General features: G+C 34.2%; 1 protein-coding gene across 6 annotated transcripts in view; it reads left to right on the forward strand.

Moving 5' to 3' along the window:
* The window catches only part of Pax (Paxillin), a 100226-nt gene that overhangs the window by 51295 nt on the left and 23965 nt on the right, over positions 1-24966 (forward strand). For 5 of the 6 annotated variants that reach the window (XM_068773214.1, XM_068773213.1, XM_068773215.1 and 2 more), the window contains exons 2-3: positions 6950-7194; positions 22221-22455. In XM_068773214.1, coding sequence (XP_068629315.1) covers positions 6950-7194; positions 22221-22455 — 480 coding nt within the window. Of the gene's footprint in view, positions 1-903; positions 1222-6949; positions 7195-22220; positions 22456-24966 lie in introns of those variants that run through there. The other variant, XM_068773211.1, reaches the window with a different exon arrangement.

A 24966-nucleotide genomic window follows, 5' to 3' on the forward strand; every position in this document is an offset into this window, starting at 1 on the left:
GACGCCGTTCCAATATGGCGGACTAGGTACATATTTTTCCACAACCACCATAATATGGGTATTAAAAAACCGTTTAACTTAAAAGTTTTTTAAATGTATTTATGATAACATCAACTTAATTAAGATGAAACTAATGAATAGATCGAATCTCACATTACTGTCACCGGCGTCATTAAATGCGATATCTATGTATTTGGTACATATTAAACTGTTTTATTTGTTTACAACTCAATCAAAAGATGGCATTACAATTCCTTAAGACTAACATTCTATAATTATTGAATTTTAATTACACTTTAATAAAAATATTTCACGCGTTATTTGTTTAAATATAGAAACTTAGTCATCGTATGAGAATACATCATATTATTATTTTTTGAATAGATTATCATAAGGAGAATACAACGTATTATTATTTTTTGAGTTGATTATCATAGGAGAATACAGGTTATTATTATTTTTTGAATAGATTATGAAACGAGAATACAGCTTATTATTATTTTTTAAATAGATTATCAAAGGAGAATACTACTTATTATTATTTTTGTAAATGATTATTATACGAGAATACATCGTGTCATTATTTTTTCTATAGAAAACGTAATATGCTTTTTTTTTTAATACAGGAGATCAGCAACTAATAAAATTTACACAATCGAATTCATGGTCAGTAACTAATAATAAAGTAGTTTTATTCTTTATTTTTACGATGGGCGTAGCCGTGAAATATTAAATTCGCCAATCAATAATATACAATAATTGAAAATGGTTTACTTAAATTGTTTGAATACAAAACGTGCTAACGCCTTTAAGGTGTACATTATATACAGCGTGTAACGTTAAGGAAATTAAAATTTACGTGAACAATGAGAGGCGATTTTTGCGGCCCGGCGCTCGACTCGATGAGGTGAATCAGTACAACATTAGTCCATAACAGAGCCGCCCGTGCCTCCTTGCCGACTAAGGGCAAAGAAGATATTTAAATTTAGAATCCTTCGCCCTTTCGTCGGATTCTTTTTTTTTATTATTTAGTGCTTTCGCGCGAATTCGTTTCGACCAGTTCAGTTTGTAGTGTGTGAACAGTGCGTGCGAGTTTTAAATTTTAAAAAATGTCACGATCATATTATACGGTGAATGATGACGTATACGGGAAGATTTTAAAAACAAAAACAAACACGGACGCCGATTACGCAGAAGTTTTTGAAGCAGTTGAAGGATTAGGTATATCAAATTAAATAATTATTTTTTTTATTTTTTCGTTTTAGTTATAAAATATTTATTTTGCAAACTTTCTGTCGGTGCCATTTTCCGCATATTTTTTATTTAATATTCTAATGTTAGCCAAAATATATAAGTAGAACATTTTGCTCAAATTGCTCTTATTAAAATGGCAGTTAATATCAAATATTGCTAAATAAATTAGATATATAATAATAATATTTTTTAAAACTGGACATAGGGTGCCGTTATGAACAAACAAGACAGCAAAGATTTAAAAAAAATAGTCATAATAATTAGTCGACTACAACTTAATTTTTAATTATTTACGATTTAATTTAGTAAATAGATTAAGAGACTTAGTAAACACAGGCTCGGACGCTAATGTCTGTGTAATATAGATCCTGATAATTTTAAAAAATTACATTTATAAAAACCTCACAGATCACTGTCTAATAATGCGGATGTATAATGTCAAAGTTTAAAATATTAAAACGACTTGTTCAAAATATCCGAGATACGTTCGCTCAAGCCCAGTTGACCGATAAGAACAGAAAGGATCCTTGTAACTTGTCGAGTAACGTTCTTAGCAATACATAGCGCTTTCTCTTACATATACATTTATATATATGCCAATCTATTTACTATAATACCCAAAGTGGAATAATTACCTATAATAACGTAATAAACTGTAACATAATGAATTCCGTATTTTTGTATGTTCATCAGGACTTCTCTGTAACCATTAGGTATAGAGCCTTGAAATTTCATAGGAATATTCCTTTCGCCGAGTACAGGTTTGCTAAGAAAGGATTTTATGAAATTCCACCCATAAGGGAGGGTTGAGATGCGGCCATTAAGTTAGCGAAGCCGGTAGGTACTTTATTGTTTGTGTATGTATTTGTTTATAAAGTGGGTTCAATAATTCTTTATTGTTAAACATATTTTTGTATTACATTTCTAAAAAGTATTTAACTACTTCTTAATGAGCTTGCTTTGTTAGAACGCCTGGGTCTGCAGGTACAACCTGTTATATACCTGTTGGTTTTGTTGTCGCTTTTTTCACGAAGGTCCAAATTAAATTCGGGTTTTACAACACGAATAAGAGAATGCAAACAAGCTCATAATTCTATTGTTTATTTTTCTAACATTTACAACCTTGAGGATGGTCCGTCCGTTCGTCTATTGTAGTTTATTTTAGGATTTACAGTAAGGTAAGTAAGTAATTACTTCTTTTACCTGACTCTCATTGCTGCCCAAATGGAATTTGCAATATACCTTTGCTAATGTGAAGTAGTAAAATGTAAAGTGATACATTCACTACAACTTTCGTGAATTAATCTGGCTAAGACGTGGGACGTTCGCCTTTATATATTTGCCGCAGCCTGGACCTGGAGGCGTAAGAAGACCAATGAACTCGTCCAAATGAAAACTAGTTTTCGAACCGCACGAAGCGAAACGCGGGAAACTTTGGCAATGTAAATACGGCACACGCACATTGTCCGGACATTAAAACGAACCGAAAATTACTTTAAGATACCTGCGACGTTAATAAAAATAAAAAGTTTCCGAAAGTCACTGGCCGTTAACGTGTAAAATAAATTGCACGGATATTGTATACACCGTTTTACTTTTTAAACTTTCAATTCAATTGAGTATGTGCTTACGAATATATTTAACACGTTGAATTTAATCTGCTTTCATATGGAGAGAATTGCATATAAAATATTTACTTAAATTCATAAAATGTTATTGATACGCAGGAAAAGATATATTTTGAGTTTAATTAAAGAAAATCTGGCAACACTCAGTCACGTCTAAACGAAAGTTTGTTTGCGGCCAGTAATATATTACCACATTGATAGGTTTATATTACACTACTTTGGTCTCCGTCAGTTTTCGGTAAAAATTTAGAAATTCTTTGTTTATCTTTTTCAGACTTCTTTTAAAATAAGTAAGCCCTAGGTCTTAGCTTGGTGTGTCACGTTAGGCTTCATTGACATTGCACACTGCGACACCGAATTAGAACAGAATAAATTTGTAGTCGTATGAAAACTACCAATATTGTCTAAGGCAATATAGCGAATTGGCAAGTTTAGTAGCAGTGGGCAGGCCACGTAGCACACAGGACAGACGGCCACTAGGACCATGAAGTTTTGAAGTGGTGACCACAAATCGGAAAAGAAGTTAGTCAAGTCACTCTATGGATCGTCCACCGAAACGATATGAGAGTACGGTGGCCTTGCAATCCGGTAAAAGTCTTCAAGCTTTGCTACTTTAAAAGAAGTCTTAGACTTCGTACATTCAGCGGCGTGCCAACTCGGAATCTGCAAAAGTCATTTGGACACCAATGACAGTAAAAAAAAATTGTACGAATTAAAGTTCATAATGCCAATTAAATAAAACGTAAAATCTGTCAAGCTCGTAAATTTTAATCACAACAAAGAAATAAATACCTATATAAAAGTGGTGATGGATCCATCTCCAAAGATTTCTAGTTTAGAATAACCTCTTAGCACTGTTATGTATATTACGTTATTGCTGCTTTAAATTTAAAAAAAAAAAACAGCCAATACAAGCTCAGTATAGTATAGTTGTTATAGCTATTAAGAAAAGAGAACGTTATATAATTGTTACTAAATGAAACGTTATATTTTTGCGACGTATGTTTGCTTTAATAAAGTTAAAATTATCCCTGTAGGCATGTGACACTGTCTCATGACCGAAGGCGCCAATTAAACTTGGTTCGATTCGCTCCAGCATGACATCACTGGTCAAATAGCTTGTTGCACCGCGGTTATCTGTTCGTTACGATTGGACATGCGCTTCCTAAAATAGTATCTTCCGTTTACAAGTGCTTAATCTGTAACAAAACAAAGGTTGAATTTTATCTCTTTCGTTGTACATTGATTCATTGATCTTTCGGTACGTACGTTATTCGTTATTTAGTGTTAAAATTTTTAGATGTTGTTTTAATTTTATATTCTAATATTGTTAATATTTTAAGTTGTCAAAATATCATATTTTTAGTATTTAAATGTTCAGTTCACGCATCGCGAATTCTAAACTTTTCATTTGTTGGCTAAACAAAAACGTTCGACAATATTAAGTGTGCTCTTTTATTCTGAGGTTAAAAGTCGGTGTATATATATATATATATATATATATATATATATATATATATATATATATATATATATATATATATATATATGAGTGATGTTGTGATTAAAATCAATACTGTTCTGTAAACAGATTCTTATGGTAAAAGTCAATAAATAATCATTTACATAACAAAAGCATATATAATAAATCGGCAAATGTTCGTATGTATAACACATTGTACACAAGTGTGTTTATTTGCGTGCGATTTTATTTATGCGGGATAATATAAGAAATTCGCGAAGGTCCCGTAAGGAATAAACATAATCAAACCGTATCTTAAATGTAATATCGTCATCATCATTATTCCGTCCGTAACACGTATACGGCTGGACATAGAATATATGTTTCAAATAAGTCCGGTTGCAAGCGGCACATGAGAACTTTAATAAGATCAACTGTCCACCTTGTAGATGATCGTTACGAACAAAATAAAACTTAAGTCGTGTAAGGAAATAAGACAAGCAAGAAATAAATTGTAAAAATAAAAAAAGAAAGGATATTAGTTGTAAATAAGAACTTGTATTTATAAAGTAAAAGTATTGTAGAAAATTAGAAATGAAATTGTATAAATGTAAAAAAAATGATAATGGCGAGAAATGTGGCGAAGGGTGGGAAACGGTGCATGCCATGAGAGTGATAGATAGTGTGAAGGATGAGAGGAAGAGAATGCTTCGAAAACTAATTATGAAAGAAAAGTCCCTGTCATAGACTAAGATAAGTAGTACCAGAGGTCCCTCATACGGGGCCATTAACCTTTAAATGCATGACTCTATACTTTAAAAAAATGTATATCCTTCAGATAAATTCACTACAATGTAGGGAAAATTAGAAAAAAATATGTATAATATTTTTACACTTATTTTTAAAAAACCTTATATTGCAAATATACAACACATTTACTGTAAACTATTGTATTTAAGTGGTATGTCGCAGTTTTTCATCATTATGCATTTAAGGGTTAAAGTAACCGTTAGGCCCAGCGTTGATCAGTATAGAGCTATACGGCCTCCCCCTGACATTTAAACTTGCCAATTCTAGTCGAGCTAATGTCGTTATGTGTTATGTGGATAATAATGAAATAAAATAATAATATTTAAATATGCATAACATAAAATTATGCGTAACTGCAAGTTGTTAGGTGCATATATTAAAATTATTCGAGAACTTTGCATATTTTAATGTGTAGGACAAATAGCTCACTGCAATTCGCCTTCTTGATTTCTTTACGTAATACCATTCGTTGTTTATTTATACTTCAGTTATAGAGAGAAAAACTTTTACGTCTATGTTTATGTTAATATAAATTGGCTGCTGGTATGTCTGTGCCTGATTCATGCTTTCGATACACGATAGAAATAAAAAAATAACTTAGTCTATAGGTCTGTATCAAAATGAGTGTTTATTATCACGTCTATAAGCTGAGGATGATATTACAATCTTGATCCTACTTAACAGTGCTTCCCAACGTGGAGCCCACGCCCCACACTGGGAATTTGGTTGTTAAGAGGGGTGATCCGAAAGGGGAGTCGACGCGAGACTAACCCTTTCGCTTTAATATAAGAATTATATATGTTAAAGGGGCGTAAGAATTTTAGAAAGGCTAAGTCGGGTATGGCACAAAAAAGATTGGTAAATACTATCTTAAACCCTAAACAGAATATACGAACCTGTTTACCTGAGTTGTACGGTGCATTAACACCTGCCTAATAAACTTTTGTTATTGTGTTCGAAATGGTAGAAGAGAAAAGGTTTACAGTTTCTCCAAATTAAAAAAAATATGCCCGTCATTAGTCCCAGAACCGAGACTTCCAAGAATAAAGGTACCATATAAAACAAAGAGGCTGACACTTATTGTGATAAAATTAGTAGTTTGCAATAATAGTGCGATATTCGTGAAGACAAAGTATTTGTCAACCCACATTAATGATCGGCCAATACATACATTATATCGGTACTGTAGACAAAAATAAAACATTGTCAGCGACATATCCTTATATCTTAAATTCGAGTGTAGTGCTTCATTCAATCTATCCCTATTGAGTTTTTTATTTGGTTTCTCTTTTTTGTACCTCCCTTTCCCTCCTGGAAAAGGATATTACAAGTCGATTAAAGCTATTTTATTTTTTAATTTCGCTTTCTCTTTTCATCCTTCACAACCGTTTATATCATCATTTTCTTCAAGCTTATCAGGTCTCATAATTGTTAATGCAAAAGTTGTTGCTGATAGCCCGTGGACTTTACAGCTTCATCGATACTGAGTTTACGGAACAGAAGGGTCCGTGAACTTTTCAGAAAAATTTTACTGGGCACTCGCATTTCAGTAGCCCGATGTCGTTTGCACTAAGGTAGCAGCTCTACCTGTGTATATAATGGTTGTGTAAGCGGTTTAGTAGCTTGAGGATCCGGATCCTCTCACGTATCACCAACGCTGTTCGTGATTTAAGGAGCGGGTGGCCGCCCCTCAATACGAATCCTGCGGTGTGGTGTGTGATGTTTATAACAGCTGCCTTAGTTTGAAATATTGAAAAAAAATTTTTATTTTTAATATTGCTTTTTTTTATTTCAGATGCCCTTCTTGCCGACCTTCAAAACTCTATTAATCCCGGACGAGTGTCAAGTCCCGGTGGTAGAACTGGATCACCAGGAGCGAGGACAACATCCCCCGGTGGTACCATTTCTCCGATCGGAAGAGGTGGTTCGCCGGCTCGCCTGAGCTCGCCAGGCGGAAGCCTTAGTTCCCCGACCTCGACTGGCTACGGTTCGATCAATGGCTCCAGGAATATCTCCACTGAATACAACAAACCTAGCTCTGTGAGTATTTAATTTTATTAATACCAAGTATATCATAATTTCAACAACAGAACTTTCATTACAGGACGTAGATCTCCATAAATCTCCAATAAGATAACTTTGAAAGTAGGACGCGTTTTTCGAGACGAACTTAACTAGGTCGTCTGTCCACTTTGTGTGATCTAAGTATTATTACATATTACATTTTTAAATAATAATTTGTACTCTGTTAACATGTTCGTACTCTTTATTATAAGATTATATATCCAACGGAAACTATTAAAACTCGAATAAATATGCCTTTCTGAAGTCATTAAAAACGACGCCACCACAATATTCTTAATTTGAAGCATAGCTATTTTTAGACCGTAGTTTCAGGATTTGTGAGATCTAAAAGTAACTGATACTAAAGTACTAAAATTTACAATGCAAAGTAATGTCACACAATGTTAGTAATATAACTGAATATTTGACTAAAATACAACGCAACTGACGGCTCTTGTGTTATAATAACGTTGGTTAAGCGAATTCAACATTTGTGTAAATCGTAGTATATTTGAGTTATGTTGTGATTTGTGGATGCAAAACAAAAGTTTTCCAAAATAAGCATCATGTTTGTCTGTTAAAATTATTGCCAATATTCTTGGAAATATAAACTTACTGCGTAATTTTAGCAAAAAGGCGAGTTTCTATTCACGTCCACTATAGGAAAAGTTGAGTTTGTCTTCTGAACAAGCGATTCACTGCCTTAACAATTAGTTCGATTTTTAAATTAAAACTCACACAGGACGTTATTGTTACAATGATAGTACCAATAATTTGCCGCCTCTCAAAACTACGCCTTATTACACAGATCAGAAAGCGTTTGGAACCCTGATAGCATTAGAAGGGACTCAATTTGAATTTATTCTAATAGAATATAAGGGATCCTTTTAATTGATCTAAAATGGATGGTATAATTAATAAATAAATGATTTTTTTTACCAGCAGAAGTAAATGTGTCTATAGAGACCTGTCATCAGTACATTTACCACAGACAATCGTAATTGCATCCAATAGAGTTGTCTGTGGTTTTTCCTTTATACACCTTACTTCGCGGTTTCATCTAATGCCCACAGTAATTGTACTCGTGTGTCATTCTACACTTCACGATAAGGTGAAGTTAAATGAGTGACTGTATTTGTAATGAATTGCGGTTATACCAACACAGGGACATGTTGAGATTTGCTTTGTTTTATGCACTCACATAGATGGATTCACATTAATAACTATGTCATATATATATGGGGATATTTTGCGACCATCCGGTAGACGCGGCGTGAGTAGACCGTCCACTGAGTGAACAGGCGACATGTAGACACGCGCGAAGTCCCTGGATGCAGGCCGCGCAGTACCGGTCATCGTGGCGACCTTTGGGGAAGGCCTGTACCTTATAGTGGGCGTTCATCAGCTGGAAAGAAGATAACCATGTAACATAATAAGGATAGAATTTGAAATTGTTGAATTGTAGTCACTGAGATCTTAATACAGGCAAGCGAACCTTGTACAAAGATCATCTGGAACTATTCACTGCTATCATTTCAGTCGTAGGACATTCACGGCTAGATATAGTTCATTCCATAACCTTACAATAGAATCAGTTCGAAGCCTGTAATAAGCGTCTTTGGACGATCTTAAGAAGGTTGTCTGTTCAATTTGTAGGTAGATGTCGTATGCTGTGCTTGTTAGTAACAATTCTTATATACTAATTTACAGTGGTTACAGTAAAGGAGAATTGAACGTACGTTATTAATAATTATTTAAATTATACTATATCATGTACTTTTTATATATGAAAGTAATAGCGATTTGACTGATAACATGCAATCAAAGCTCGGGCTGATTAAAAACTGGAAGATTTTAATCAAAATTACTACCTAACAGTAATATCTTACAATAATACTTTATATTCGTCTAGATAGACAACGGCGCCAATTTCCGGTTCCGCCTTGCACTGTGTCTAAGCTACACAGTATATCAAGCTAATAATACTTTCCATCCAGTCTAAAATATAATTTATATTATTAATTGATAAGTGAATACAGCAGACACGTATATTTATAATTTTTAACATCACATCATTGTTGACAAAGAAACTTCCAACCATAGTATGTAGCAAATAGTTTGAAGACAGAATTTCGGGTTCAATTCACAGGATATAATCTTATGTAATTCACACTTTGTGCATTAGTTATATAAGATTGCTACAGTTCAGAAACAAGTTTCCAAAGGAAGCAGCAGTGTCCGGTGCGTACCATAATATACCTTGCAATCGCCCACCTGTCTGCCATGCGAGGCATGGTTTTAAATCGCCACTGGTAGCTCTTCCGCAAAAATTGTTTTTTATACTCATACTACTCGAAATTTTCCTGAGAAATATACTCATATACTAAATGTCTTTATTGTTATATATTATTTATTTTAATACTATCTCGACAGATTGCGCTACCTAATAAATTAGCCTGTTGCATTGCAGTAAAATATGGATATTACATATTACAGTCATCACTTATTTATTGATTAAATGTAAAATAAATATAATTTATTTTGTGGTAGTGCAATTATTACATGATAGCATGTCTTGGTTCCGGTTGAATTTGATGCTATTAGCCCGGGGGATTTTACAGCTTCATCTGTACTGAGTTCACGGAACGGAAGTGTCCGTACAGTTAAAAGCGACATGTGCACCACGTGAGTTATCTTTCGTGCGAAGTTCAAAGCGAACTGTCAAATGTGCAGTTTTAATAATTCTTATCTGATGTAATATTTTTCAAGTTTAATTTATTTTGTGTAAGTTTCTATCTATTTATTCGATTAGAAACTTTTTTATTACGACCTCTTCTTGATTTCACTAAAAGGAATGATATGAATGTATCGAATCAAAAGCTTTCCTTCGATGTCGACAACACGTCATTAGGTGCGCGCCGCATTCCGAGCATATTGTATCGATGGTCCTTTTGTCTTTGAAACGTGATTTAGTGTCAAACTACTCGGCGACATTTTCTCGCAATGAATCGTAATAAGAATGTTTATTACCTTGTCAAATAAAGTCGAGGATATGTGGTGACTTCATGATATAAAAATACTGGTACATTCGCTCACTTACTTACCTTTTGACCGGTCATTGTAGCGATCATTGGAGGAGAGGTCTTTGTCTTGCAGCGGGCGTCTGTCGGCTGATATGATGATGACAATGATAACTGTATACACGTTTATCAATATTTTTAAAGTTTATCTGTTTGTTACCTGTGCATATGGAAGTTAGAGAGAGAGGTCCTATGACCTCTACCTGTAATTATGCATTTAATTTAATATTTTATTGTCGTTTAAATATGTAAATAGCATTACAACAAGAAATGATTATTACTGGTCCTTTGTTAATATGACTTACAGGTACTGATTATTTTCCTTATATATGTTAAGACCATCCAAAGTATACAGTATTATATATTACGCCTTGCTTTCTGCTGTAGTGTAAACGGCAGGACAGGTAGACAAGTGTCAAGCTGTCTGTTCTCAAATATCTCGTGTGCGTCTTGTCATTCGTGATATCACTCGTCTCACCGCTCACGTATCTCACGCTGTGACTAACACTTTAGCGCACACTGTTACATTATTACGACACATGTTTTTTTCCTAGAGAAATTTTGAACAACAGACCATTACATTATCTAATTATTGATAAAAAATAGGAGGTAATGAATGTCTTTATATTAGGCATAGTTTCTCAGTTACTGTTTATATGACGAAACAATTATGAAAGACGTTATTACAAATGTATACAGGGTGTTTGATTATAGGTAATGTAAGGGTACACCCCATAGCGCTGGTATAACCTGCAAAAAAGTGTTGTTGTAGCAGGCTGCGAAAAGAGATAGAAAGAACATCTGAACTCCTCATTCACAATCGGAGACCACGATGTCGGAGGTGATTATAGCACGTTCTTCTCTAACCCCAATAACATGGCCTAGGCGACGGATTCGGGGTGATCCGACGCACGCATGTCCAGGCCCTGTGGTGGCACATGAAGTCAATCTCGCGTATTTATGACGGCACTAGGCCACCGCTGTTGAAACTACGGTAGTATGCGAAGGCGTTTCCGTCGTTTTAACAAAATGCGTTGAAGAAGACCGTTGGCATTTAGCTAGTAGGAGTGTAGGTACAGCATAAGTAGAGCATAACCCTTTCGTTGCCCTGAAGCGAAGGGATATCCCACGCAGGATTTCCCCTACGAAAAAAAGGATGCAGGGTGCATCCTTTTTTCGTACAAAAATTAATGGTTTCAGAAATAAATAATGTAACGATAACTTAGTAAGAATATGAATTATCAAAATTCTGATAAATATAAAAAAAAATAACTATTGTTTACTATGCATCCTTGCGGACTTAGTACTGCAGATTTTATTGGTCTGTCGCAATGCAATGGAAAAAATGAATTAATATGCCATAATTCAGAGTGATAACTTTAAAAAAGGTAATTAGAAATGCGTGTAAATACATTATACTATGTAAGACCACGTATTAACGGAAAAAGGCTTTTTTCCAGTATTGTATCAACAATGCTAACGTAATAAATAAAAATTCTTATTCACTGCCAAAAATCGACGAATTTTCTCAGCGTTTCATTCATCTTTCGCCGAATAATACTGATGCACATAAAGGTTAAAGATTTTGAGCTAAACATTCTCCCTTTTTATAGATTTTACATCTATAATCAATCCTTGTTAATAATAGTGAATCGAATGATGTGTGAAATTTTTAATATAATTATAAATGCGTTTAAAAATGTTTTTTTTTTTAGTTTCTTTATCGAAGTTTAATTTTTCAAAATAGATAGAATAGATAAAATAGTATAAGACTATTAAAGTGTAACTAGTAACAAATATGACCTTTATAAAGCTAATATTGCTTATCATTATTAATATTATTTATAACTAGAGCTGACATTGGTCGGCTGGTACTAATAAACACGTTATTGTGCAACCGGGCTTTGAGTTATGACTAAGTTCTCTCCAATTAACCGACGATAGGACGACATCTTTACGACGAAATGACGAACGTTTATATATGTATATATATATATATATATATATATAAGTATATATATGTATACACATACATACATACATACATATATATATACTTAATAAAAGAATAGAAATATATACATACTACTTTTTTTGGTTGATGTGGGTTGTATTAGCCCGAAGGCTTTTACACGGCAAAGGCTTTTACAGCTTTATCTGAGCTAAGTTCACGAAGGGGAAAGGTCCGTAAACTTAAAATATACACTCTCGGGCTTTAATACATATAACAGAGCGACAGTACTTACTGGCCGTTTAGTTTTTGTAATTAAAAAAAAACACATTCGTCTTATTAGTAGTATAGCTGCATATTATTGTAATTTCTAATTATCTTGTAGGCATCATTATTATTATTAATTGTGCAGTAGGTCGCTTACTGCTGGACGTAATCCTCTGCCAAAGATTTCTCATAACACCGATTGCAAGCGCTCTGCAACCAGCTTCTTCCGACGACTTTAATAAGGTCGTCTCTCCTTCTTGTCGGTGGATGTCCACTGCGCTTGCCGGTCTCTTATATCCACTCCAGAGCCTTAAGGTTCCATTGGTGATTTCTTCTGCGCGCTATATGATCTACCCACTTGAAGACATACCAAAAAAATCGTAACAAGTCGTTTTGTTTGCTATGTTTTGAATGGGAAATATTTTATGTTCTTTTACTATTGTTAGCACCTGTAACTCTTGTGCAATAATGAAAAAACGAATAAAAAAGCTGACTGAGTCGAACAGTTATCAAGTTTAGTACATTAAAGTGTATTAGGATTCATTTTTATTTGTAGAGACGACGCGTGGGCGGGATACAAAAGTTGTTTTTATCATAACTTTCACCCTAGATTGAATCCAGGAATGCTATCTGGTCTTAAATAAATATAATCAAAGTACAGCATAATACACGTTTTAAAGCGACTTTCGAAAAAGATAAGTACTCTGATGTTAGTTATATTTCGTATGCATAAGAGAAATTGTTTATCTATAAACATTGAATCAAATATATATGAGGTATATACACTGAAAGACATAAATATCAAAAATAACAAAGTATAATTTTAAAAATGTTGATTATATTTAGCCATTTATGCACCATAACATCCGGTAAACTGTTGTGATAAGTATTGTGTCTTATTAAGAAAGCCTTTCTTTCTAAAAATTTTGATATTATTATCACTTTAGAATGACGTTCATCGTTCGGATCATCAGGGAGGTTCATAAAAATCTAGTGTCTAAAGAGTCAAACTAAATCTATAATAACAGTAATTTTTATTTAGCTGCCAGTTAGTGAAGAGTTCTGTTTTAGATTTTTTTTTAAATTTTCTAAATTTGAAACTGGCCAGTTCTAAAAAGTTTTAATGTCAACTTACATGCGTATTGCATGAGATAGATTTATTAGTAATATTAGCATTAATATCCGAAATATATACAGTTCATAATAAAAAGTAAATATTGTATATTAAATAGTGAATTCTACTGCCATAGAAATGTTAATAATATTAACTATTTTAAAGTAAATCAATTGATTTTTTTGTACGCAATACTTTAAAAAACAAAGAATATTTTATTACCTAATGGTTGACCTTATGTGTACGCATAAATCGAATTGTTATTTTTAAACTGATTTATATTCATTGCTCATTTCACCTTAGCAGTCATCGCTTTAAACCGTACGTAGCATTCAATGGACCGGTGATTTACAGAAACATTTTAGATGGAATGCGACTGTTTTCAATACTTTTTATTAACATTTGAATGTTGGCGTGAAAATAACATTGAGTCTATGTCCAAAGAGTTACGAGAAATACAGGGCATTCAATTGATAGAAGATGATATATTCTATTTAATCTGTGATTATGTCTCACAAGCTTGACGTCGTCAAACTGGTTATGTTAAAAGTTTAATCGTTTGTCATCTTTTTAAAAAACAAATCAAATTTATGGTCACGCAAGTGATTTATTAGGCGGTGAAATATGTATATATGTTAATTAATAAATACAGAATTTTTTACCCGAAATAAATCCGAACAAGTATACGAGTATATTATGTTAAACAGTCAAAAAACGTGCAATACATATGGAATTTGCTTTTTTAAATGGTGGCAAGTTCTTTGTAAGGCTGCTTTTTCACAAGATAATAGCGAGGATATAGTACACCAATACCTCGCTTTGCGTTTTTTTCGAAGTTGCGTCGCTGCTTGATTATTCCCATTTTTCACTGCGTCGTTAGATTTTCGAGGTTGTGTTGTTTTGAGTTCGAGTCTTTAATTTTTTACTTTTTTTGAAATTTTCTTTTTTTTTCTTAAAGATGGCAACACTTGTTTCTAATTACGCCAAGTCATCAAAACTCGGGGATTCTCTTTCTAACTAAAAATCAACGCAATTTTAATACAGTTTTATTTTCACTTTGTTTTGCTAATTTTAGAGTTCATTTTCAATTACGTAGTGTGTTGTGCTTTTATTTAAAAGAGAATAATAGATTTATATAAATTTTTACGCGTTATTTCTGGTTACAAAAAAGGTAAATATTATTCGTTGTCGTTGTATTAAATTTTTATATTCACATTCGGTAAAATTAATAATAAGTAAAAATTTTACATTAATGGCACAAACACTAAATCTCTGAAAAATCGTCAAAATTTCGGTCCGCTGGCCAGCTATCTGTGGATCATATATGACGGTATAATGTTTGAATAACAAAGGCAACAGCGTATGATTTTGTATTTCAAATTCTCTAGTTATACCATATTGTTGGAGGAAATATATTGATATGCTCTCACTTCGCATGTTCTACTTATTTTAAAAATTATATTGCCGCAATCGTAAGACATAACTCCATATCGAATAATGATCTCATCTCAAAACCAACACGTCGATGACGATTAGAATTCGAATGCTATCTCGGTTTTGTTATATTTTCCGAGAATCGCGCGATGTTCCTTGAACTATAACCGTTGTCATATCTCGTGTCATTAGTATATCACTTATTTTCGATCACAGTATTACTAAGAATAGAATCATTTATATTTGTAGGAGAAATTCTTTGGTCTCAATCATCAGATAATATTTTAAAAAAGGTGCGATGTCGGCTTTGCGTACATCCCCAATATTTCAAAATTTCAGTGATTTCAAAACTTGTGTTAGAAATCCAATAATTTTGAAGACAGCCCAAGTCCTTTAATGGTAACCATTAAGTCTAGTTACTCCATGGAGCGAAAACTCCAAAGCCTTCCACTCGAGTGAAATAGTAGAATGTACTTGCTTCGCTATCTGAAAAAGGTCTTAGACTTAGCTCACTCTGCCCGGTCGAAAAAATATATTTATGTTTAACTAACAGCGTAGTCTTCCGAGGTCAACCAGACAAATCTTATGCTATCGGTGCATCGTTACATATACCTACCAATAAGAAACTTACTTATATTCATCGACTCTATAATACGCAATTTTTAACAATGCGTTCTTTTACATAATATATTAATATAGAAATCAACTAATGGTCCATTAACTTACATAAATATGTTTTTGTAGACACAGGTGTAAATTTTTTTCATTATTGTACTTTTTCTATTTGTTATGTGAATCATTATTCCATCGATAATGTTTGTATGAGTTATTTAAATACTATAATAAAAGATATGCGTGTATGAACGCCATCTAGTGGTATATTAAAATAATACGAAAGAGACAACTAGACTAGAATTGGAGCACTTCCAACTAGAGTTACTTTAATAGTTCGTTCAATAGATGTCGCTATTATAAAACTTCGTAGTAGCAAACCTATGTGCTAAAATTCAATATAGTGTTTAAGTAAAGCACCGTCAAGTAAATTATTGAGAGTAGTAAATGCTGGTGTTATATTAACCCTGTGAACATAAGAGCCTTAGACAGCATTACAAGCGACTTCATCAATGATATTGTCATGCCGCGTGCACCAGCTCATGGTCGCAACTCATGAACAACACGAACCTTTCGGCTTCAACAGTCAGTCATCGGTTACACCAGCGACGTACCCCACCCTCTGCCACTTCAGACGGAAAATTATGCGTACTACGTTGGTGACCTTGGTTTTTCTACGTATCACCTTGTTTCTGATTTGATATCGCAACGAAGCTCCTAGTATATCTCGCTCCATTATTTTCTAGGTGATCGTGAACCTTCTTATAGGGTTCAACGTAAGCGACCACGTCGCAGATCAGGTCATCAACGGCAATAAACACTGGTCAAACACAGTTTAGTGATTAATTTAATTTCCTGAAAACCAACATTGATTATAAACTTATAATTTGTACTCCTATAAATACAGGAATTGCCCATATATAAGACATTTCCACCTATACATTGAGTCATCATTGTGTTTCTATCTGCAAAGATCTGGAAATTTGATAGAAATTTTACTTTCGCCGATAACGTATACGGAGTAAGAACGGATTTAAAGAAAACTCACCCACAAGTGAGGTAGAGAGGGCATTCATTAAGTGTCCAAAAATTCGTGGGACTGCTAGTAATATAACAGTGAGTGAACACTTAGAACTTCGGTTCGTAACATTTTTTAATAACATGCATGTATTTATATTTATTATCTGTACGCGGTAACCGTTACCACGAGTGTGAGAATGCAGCCACTTGTGTATAGCACTACCTTTATTCCCACGACCTATTTAATGAAATATTAAAAATTTTATCGAATCGATATTCAATTATTGATAAATCGTAGTGCCATTTCATTGCGTTATAAGAATATATACAAGAATCGAAATTTAAAAATAAAGTCTGTGTATTACATTTTGAAAAAAAATAAGGACAAATAAGGTTTTTTTTATTTGCTGCCTTTGTTCTCCCGTAGGATGTGCAACGTATACAATGATCTCGATGTTAAAACAGCTGGTCTCGACATCTTTCGTACATGGTGTGCCGTTATAAAGAAAATATATATATATTTAATTAAATGGGTAGTGGTTGATGGCAACAAAAAGGCACAAAAAGAAAAGTATGTATATATTTAATTAACTAAGGGTAGTGGGTAGAAGGCCTGGTCTAATTTTACATCGCAGCTCGGTACTCCCCTGATGGTGGTGGTAGTCAGCCGCACGATCTCCCAGGACTGGTCAGGCGGCAGCAAGTCGAGAGCAGGGAGCGCTGGTAGGTAGCAGGATGTGATGGTTCCGGTGAAAGTTGATATGAATTCAACCTCAAATAGTAGGTAATTTTAAGTGGAAAACTCGCAGTATAAAACTCGCAGTGTAAAACTTGCAGTGTAAAAGTCGCAGCATAAAAGTCGCACCCCTTTGGGGTGCGAGGCGATGTAAACGTTGTGGCGTGAACTAAATGATGCTCAGAGAATGAATAGGACCAAGATGTGAATTTATAACGTAAATTCTAATTGGCCCCGGCGCGTGAGACGTCACGTAGCTGGTGTACGCAACCGACACAAAGAGTGTGCGTCGGTGCGTGAGACGACACCTGGCTAGTGAACGCGACCGAGGCCAGGATCCTTCCGCCTGGCAAATGTGAACTGCTGTCGTTTGTGCGCAGGCGCATTGGAATTTTTCTTATAAAAACAAAGATCCGCTGAACCAATAGCACGCTCCCACGACCCCACGCCACTTGAGATGTACCGTTACCCGCTAAGGGTTGAACAATTTTTTGCTGTATTGCGATTTATGAGACGTTTCTCGTGATTATATTTTTTTGGTTAAAATTTTAACTAATATTTATGGGACGTTAACTTGCAACGTTACATTACCCCGCGCGTCACCGAAGGATTTTATTTCATTTAAAGGAAATAAAATCCGAACTTATTGATAACAATTTCATTTTTATCCTTTTAAACTCATTCTTTCATACTTCTCGCAAACAAACTAGCAATAGTAACCATTATAAGGATTACTAACGCGACCAAACAATTATGAAGGTTATAGATTCATTCTAATAACCCAAACGAAATATTACGCGGTTATTGGTAATGCTTTAGTTTATGTTGTGTCGCATTATGTTTGTTATTTATTCAAACCTATTATTTTTAAATCCTTTATGTGCCATGTTCCAACATTTTTATCGGCCATGTCTTCTAATACATATATTAAGAGAGAATTTATTTTAATTATACATTTTATATAAAGAATCAAGAATAACGTATCTCTTAACAAGCACGTCTTCTACGCTATCGGAATCGTCCGAAATTTGATTGACTCTATTAGTATAAAACATCCTCAGAAAGAAAAAGAGGACCCAGTGCAGCGATTTGTTTACGTAAGTTGTTAACAATAGCGCCATGTTTAATCTATTTTTATAAATTGGTAAAGAGAGAAAGAAGAAAAAATTAAATGCACCACAATAAGGAAGGTGTTAAACAAGTATTCTACTCAATCTACTCCGTTCTGTTACAAATTCACTAACGAACGTTATGGTTGCTAGTATAAGACTAAAAAAAAAACACACACAAAAAAAACGAAAATAATGTTTATAACTGCAACTAATGTGTATGGTCCTATGAAAAAATAGTAGAAGCAAAAAAAATTACAACATAAGAACAAAATGTATGTTAAACTAAACAAAAACTGGAAAGTGAAGTAGTTTTTTTTTTAAGTGAAGGATGTACACTTCAGTTGCTGGCAATAAAAAGGCAAAAATAATGTTTCACAATATTAATTAAATAAAAAAAACAAAAACACAACTACTCTACAATGCAAAATCAGACCTTTTAATACCACGTTAAGGGCGCCAGTGTGCCGTTATAAGAAGAAAAATATATATATTTAATAAAAATTGGTAGTTGGGCAGAAGGCCTGGTCTAATTTTACATCGCAGCTCGGTACTCCCCTGATGGTGGTGGTAGCCAGCCGCACGATCTCCCAGGACTGGTCAGGCGGCAGCAAGTAGAGAGCAGGGAGCGCTGGTAGGTAGCAGGATGTGATGGTTCCGGTGAAAGTTGATATGAATTCAACCTCAAATAGTAGGTAATTTTAAGTGGAAAACTCGCAGTATAAAACTCGCAGTGTAAAACTCGCAGTGTAAAACTTGCAGTGTAAAAGTCGCAGCATAAAAGTCGCACCCCTTTGGGGTGCGAGGCGATGTAAACGTTGTGGCGTGAACTAAATGATGCCCAGAGAATGAATAGGACCAAGACGTGAATTTATAACGTAAATTCTAATTGGCCCCGGCGCGTGAGACGTCACGTAGCTGGTGTAGGCAACCGACACAAAGAGTGTGCGTCGGTGCGTGAGACGACACCTAGCTAGTGAACGCGACCGAGGCCAGGATCCTTCCGCCTGGCAAATGTGAACTGCTGTCGCTGGTGCGCAGGCGCATTGGAATTTTTGTTATAAAAAAAAAGATCCGCTGAAACCAATAGCACGCTCCCACGACCCCACGCCACTTGAGATGTACCGTTACCCGCTAAGTGTTGAACAATTTTTTGCTGTATTGCTATTTATGAGACGTTTCTCGTGATTATATTTTTTTGGTTAAAATTTTAACTAAGATTTATGGGACGTTAACTTGCAACGTTACATTACCCCGCGCGTCACCGAAGGATTTTATTTCATTTAAAGGAAATAAAATCCGAACTTATTGATAACAATTTCATTTTTATCCTTTTAAACTCATTCTTTCATACTTCTCGCAAACAAACTAGCAATAGTAATCATTATAAGGATTACTAACGCGACCAAACAATTATGAAGGTTATAGATTCATTCTATTAACCCAAACGAAATATAACGCGGTTATTGGTAATGCTTTAGTGTGTCGCATTATGTTTGTTATTTATTCAAACCTATTATTTTTAAATCCTTTATGTGCCATGTTCCAACATTTTTATCGGCCATATCTTCTAATACATATACTAAGAGAGAATTTATTTTAATTATACATTTTATATAAAGAATCAAGAATAACGTATCTCTTAACAAGCACGTCTTCTACGCTATCGGAATCGTCCGAAATTTGATTGACTCTATAAGTATAAAACATCCTCAGAAGGAAAAAGAGGACCCAGTGTAGCGATTTGTTTACGTAAGTTGTTAACAATAGCGCCATGTTTAATCTATTTTTATAAATTGGTAAAGAGAGAAAGAAGAAAAAATTAAATGCACCACAATAAGGAAGGTGTTGAACAAGTATTCTACTCAATCTACTCCGTTCTGTTACAAATTCACTAACGAACGTTATGGTTGCTAGTATAAGACTTAAAAAAAATAACACAAAAAAAACGAAAATAATGTGTATAACTGCAACTAATGTGTATGGTCCTATGAAAAAATAGTAGAAGCAAAAAAAATTACAACATAAGAACAAAATATATGTTAAACTAAACAAAAACTGGAAAGTGAAGTAGTTTTTTTTTTAAGTGAAGGATGTACACTTTAGTTGCTGGCAATAAAAAGGCAAAAATAATGTTTCACAATATTAATTAAATAAAAAAAACAAAAACACAACTACTCTACAATGCAAAATCAGACCTTTTAATACCACGTTAAGGGCGCCAGTGTGCCGTTATAAGAAGAAAAATATATATATTTAATAAAAATTGGTAGTTGGGCAGAAGGCCTGGTCTAATTTTACATCGCAGCTCGGTACTCCCCTGATGGTGGTGGTAGCCAGCCGCACGATCTCCCAGAACTGGTCAGGCGGCAGCAAGTCAAGAGCAGGGAGCGCCGGTAGGTAGCAGGATGTGATGGTTCCGGTGAAAGTTGATATGAATTCAACCTCAAATAGTCGGTAATTTTAAGTGGAAAACTCGCAGTGTAAAACTTGCAGTGTAAAAGTCGCAGCATAAAAGTCACACCCCTTTGGGGTGCGAGGCGATGTAAACGTCGTGGCGTGAACTAAATGATGCCCAGAGAATGAATAGGACCAAGACGTGAATTTATAACGTAAATTCTATTATCGATCCTTCCGCCTGGCAAATGTGAACTGCTGTCGCTGGTGCGCGGGCGCATTGGAATTTTTGTTATAAAAACAAAGATCCGCTGAACCAATAGCACGCTCCCACGACCCCACGCCACTTGAGATGTACCGTTACCCGCTAAGGGTTGAACAATTTTTTGCTGTATTGCTATTTATGAGACGTTTCTCGTGATTATATTTTTTTGGTTAAAATTTTAACTAAGATTTATGGGACGTTAACTTGCAACGTTACAATGGTTCTGAAAAAAAGCGATCACACATGTTTTTTTTTTTTAATAAAACAACGTCCACAGACATAGCGTGGACGCAATCTTTTTCCTTTTGTTGTCGGAATTTATTTATTATATCTTTAAGACTTATTTTACTAATTTTACGATCTCAAAGTCTTAAGTCTACTGGCTGGCCGTTAACATATAATTTTGTGTTTTGTTATTTATTTTTTTGTTTATTGTTGTACTACAGTGGTTTTTACAAATTTGGTCTTACACTTTTTACTAATGTTACTACTATTGGTACTTATTCTGTTGGGTTAACTCTTTTTTTTACTGTCTTTTTTACTCTACTATGCTTTGTTGTCTGCCAGTCCCGTGTCATTTTAAGGAGGGTATCGATGACATTACTGTCTGTATATATAATAGACATTTAAGGTTATGTATACACATATATAATAAAGCTAAATACAGACATTATTTTTGTTTCTATATAAACCTGTAATGCTTAACCTTCTTCAATTCTTATTTGATGTATTATTAAGAACAGTTTATTACTCCTACAATGTTGCACGCGTTTTAAATTTTAAACATTTTCAACCTATTAATGTAATTATTTAAATGCATGTGCATTCGTGTATGTACAACTGAAAACGCTATCTGTGTGACATGTTGATACCAGATAAACAATGTAACTTGATTACATGTTTCACATTTTGACCTAATTTTGTATGACGCAATTTCTAATGACGAAACTCTCATTAGTTTTTTGTGTAAACATTCCTTTGGAAGGAGCGATACTTTTACATTTTATCTTGTTACAGCCAACATATCAGAACACAGCGACAATACACGAGAAGATCGCACCGTCGAAGTACAGCACCACTCAGACGAGCTACTCGAGCCACTCCCCGGGCTACACCGGCGGTCAGAGCGCCGGCTATGGTCGCACCACCGGCGGCAGGGGCAACCTGTCCGAGCTGGACACCTTGCTGGACGATCTGAGCAATGCCCGATATGGAAACTACGTCGAGAAGACCACGTATAACGAGAGAAACGGTAAGTCACTATGGAGCAAATAAAACCAATATTTATTCTATCGAATAAGCTTTGCATATAATGTTCGTTGAAGTATAAGAAGTGATAGACAAGCAGTAGAGGACTGAACCATGCGACTTGTTATGCGTCTCCGTTGAGAAACCTGTTAAAAAGATTTAGTAAAAAAAATGAGTTTTAGGAAACTGCTTTGAATAAATAAAAGACTTAGAACTAAAAGGGCAACCGTTTTGTGCGGAGTATGGGTGGAGACTGGCTGGGTGGGGTGGTTGACTTGACGTGGAATAAGAAAACGCTGAGTGTGCGAAATTAGGAATGTTGAGCATAGAGTTCATACTAGATTAAACAGTTCACACAAACAAGTTTCCAGAGGATGGGCAGCTGCATCCTCTTTGTAACATAACACCACGTAGCGAACGACCACCTCATTACGGTATGTCCCCCCAAAAGCCTCCTCCAAAGATATTGGAGAAGGCTTTTGGGGGTGATATTTAATCTTTTAAAGCCAATTTCACAATTTTTTTACGTATAACCATATAAAGTACGACATGGAATACTTTTAATGCCATGAACCAGTGCTTTTCAACTTTTTTTATTCGCGTACACCTTAATAAAACTTTTTATTTATGAATACCCTCTGCACCTACCTACTCATAAAATGTGTCTCGTTTCTCGTAAGCTTTACCAATTGTCAATTTTAACTTTGATATATTTCTAGTATGTACTGTCTATAGGGACTTGTTATAAAGAACTAATTAGGGGACCCTTACCTTTATATACATTAAATTAATTTTCTCATTTCATTTATTTAAGGATTTTCTTATAAAAATATTCAAGAAACAATCTTTGAATTTTCGACTGATTCATCAATAACTACGCTATTTATATTAACTAATATATATGTGATTATTGTTTTTTTTTTTTGATTTTACTGAAGTTCTTTAATAATTAGCCAAGATACTAAAGGAATACAAAATTGAGCTTAATATATATATGTATAAATTAAAATAAATTGTTTAAGAATAAAAACAATTTATTTTAATTTTTAAAATAAATTGTTTTTAAACAAACGGTTTTGCTATTGTTAAATGTATTCTTTTACCTCATGCTGACGAATATACGAAAATGAAATTTTGGTTTAAATATTGGTGAAATTATTTCAATCGGATATTCATGCGTAAATGTACATAAAATTGTTTACCTTAATTGCCTATTATTAACTTGAAATTCATAAGGCAAATGTTTTAAAGTAAACGCATTTACATATTTAATAATATAAGTGAAATGTTCGTCTAGCAATTTGAATGAAGCATGTGGTACGGGCCACCAGTCAAATACATCGCGATAATTCTGCCAACGTTAATTGAGGAATTGAGATATTAATGACCCTTGGTTATGTTGGGTTATATTGTAACAAATTGGATGTTGAGCAACGGCTACGTACTTTAAAGGTTAAAGGCATCAAAATGTCGATACCCCCTATTAAGAACAGCTTCTTCGGTAATTGTCAGTTTGAACTTTAAGAGAAAAATTTACTTTACACAAAAAAAAAGTTTAATTTATGTATTGTGTTTTTTGGTAAAAAGAATTTTGTTAGTGTTATTTCTGTAAAAAAAATTGACATTCTTAAGGAATAACATTTAAAAAAACAAATTAATTTCTTTAATTCGATTATTTAGTTACAATAGAACGGCACAGAAACGTAGTATCTGACTTCAAGCTTCTTTGGCAAGTCATGGGGAGATTTTGCAACAAGATCCATAGACAAAGGAAGGTACCGATATATATTTTATTACTTTGATGTTTAATGCGCATTTATAAGCGGGCTGGCAGGCGGTGCACTTTATTGAACGACTACTGCTACATAGCAGAAGTAGCTATGTATTAGTCCTTTTCTTACTTAGTATAAACGACCGCAAGGTAACGCCTGAATCTATTAGATATATATAAAGCGTAGTGGCTTGGCAAATTGAAGTGGGAGGGGGAAGCCTTAAGGTTTTGGAGAGGAGACCACGGAATAATAACCGCAGAGTAGGTCGTTCCATCTTAGTAGTAGACGACGTTGTTAAGGGAGGGGATGTTTTTGGAAGTCCAATGTTGCGCAATAAATGGCCGTTATAAATAGGGCCGCTCTTAACCTCCGCCATCTGAATATGTCGTCTTTAAGCCGTCATGCATAGGTCATAATGATGTTGTCGATACCATTAGGAAGACCGGCAGGCCGCTCGATCATTTTAGGAACTTATACCCAGCAATAAACGTCCTTCGACTGAAATGACGATGTTGATAGATACGTTTCTGTCAGTGTAAACGCTTATAATATTATAAAAGTTTATTTTTATTAAACGGTTTTATTTGGTTCGACCCGTACGGAATTTGTTTATTTGGGTCAAAATTAGAAATTGAAATTTAAGCACCTTCCCGTTGTCAGATTGATGTAAAATTTGGTACACACATTTAATTTAGATGACAATATAATATAATAAAATCAATAACATTATAAATCTAAGATGG

This window comes from Battus philenor, unplaced genomic scaffold, assembly GCF_028537555.1.
Source record: "Battus philenor isolate CCGP_79_NKW_IND1 unplaced genomic scaffold, ilBatPhil1.0.hap1 SCAF_6, whole genome shotgun sequence".
NCBI lineage: Eukaryota > Metazoa > Arthropoda > Insecta > Lepidoptera > Papilionidae > Battus > Battus philenor.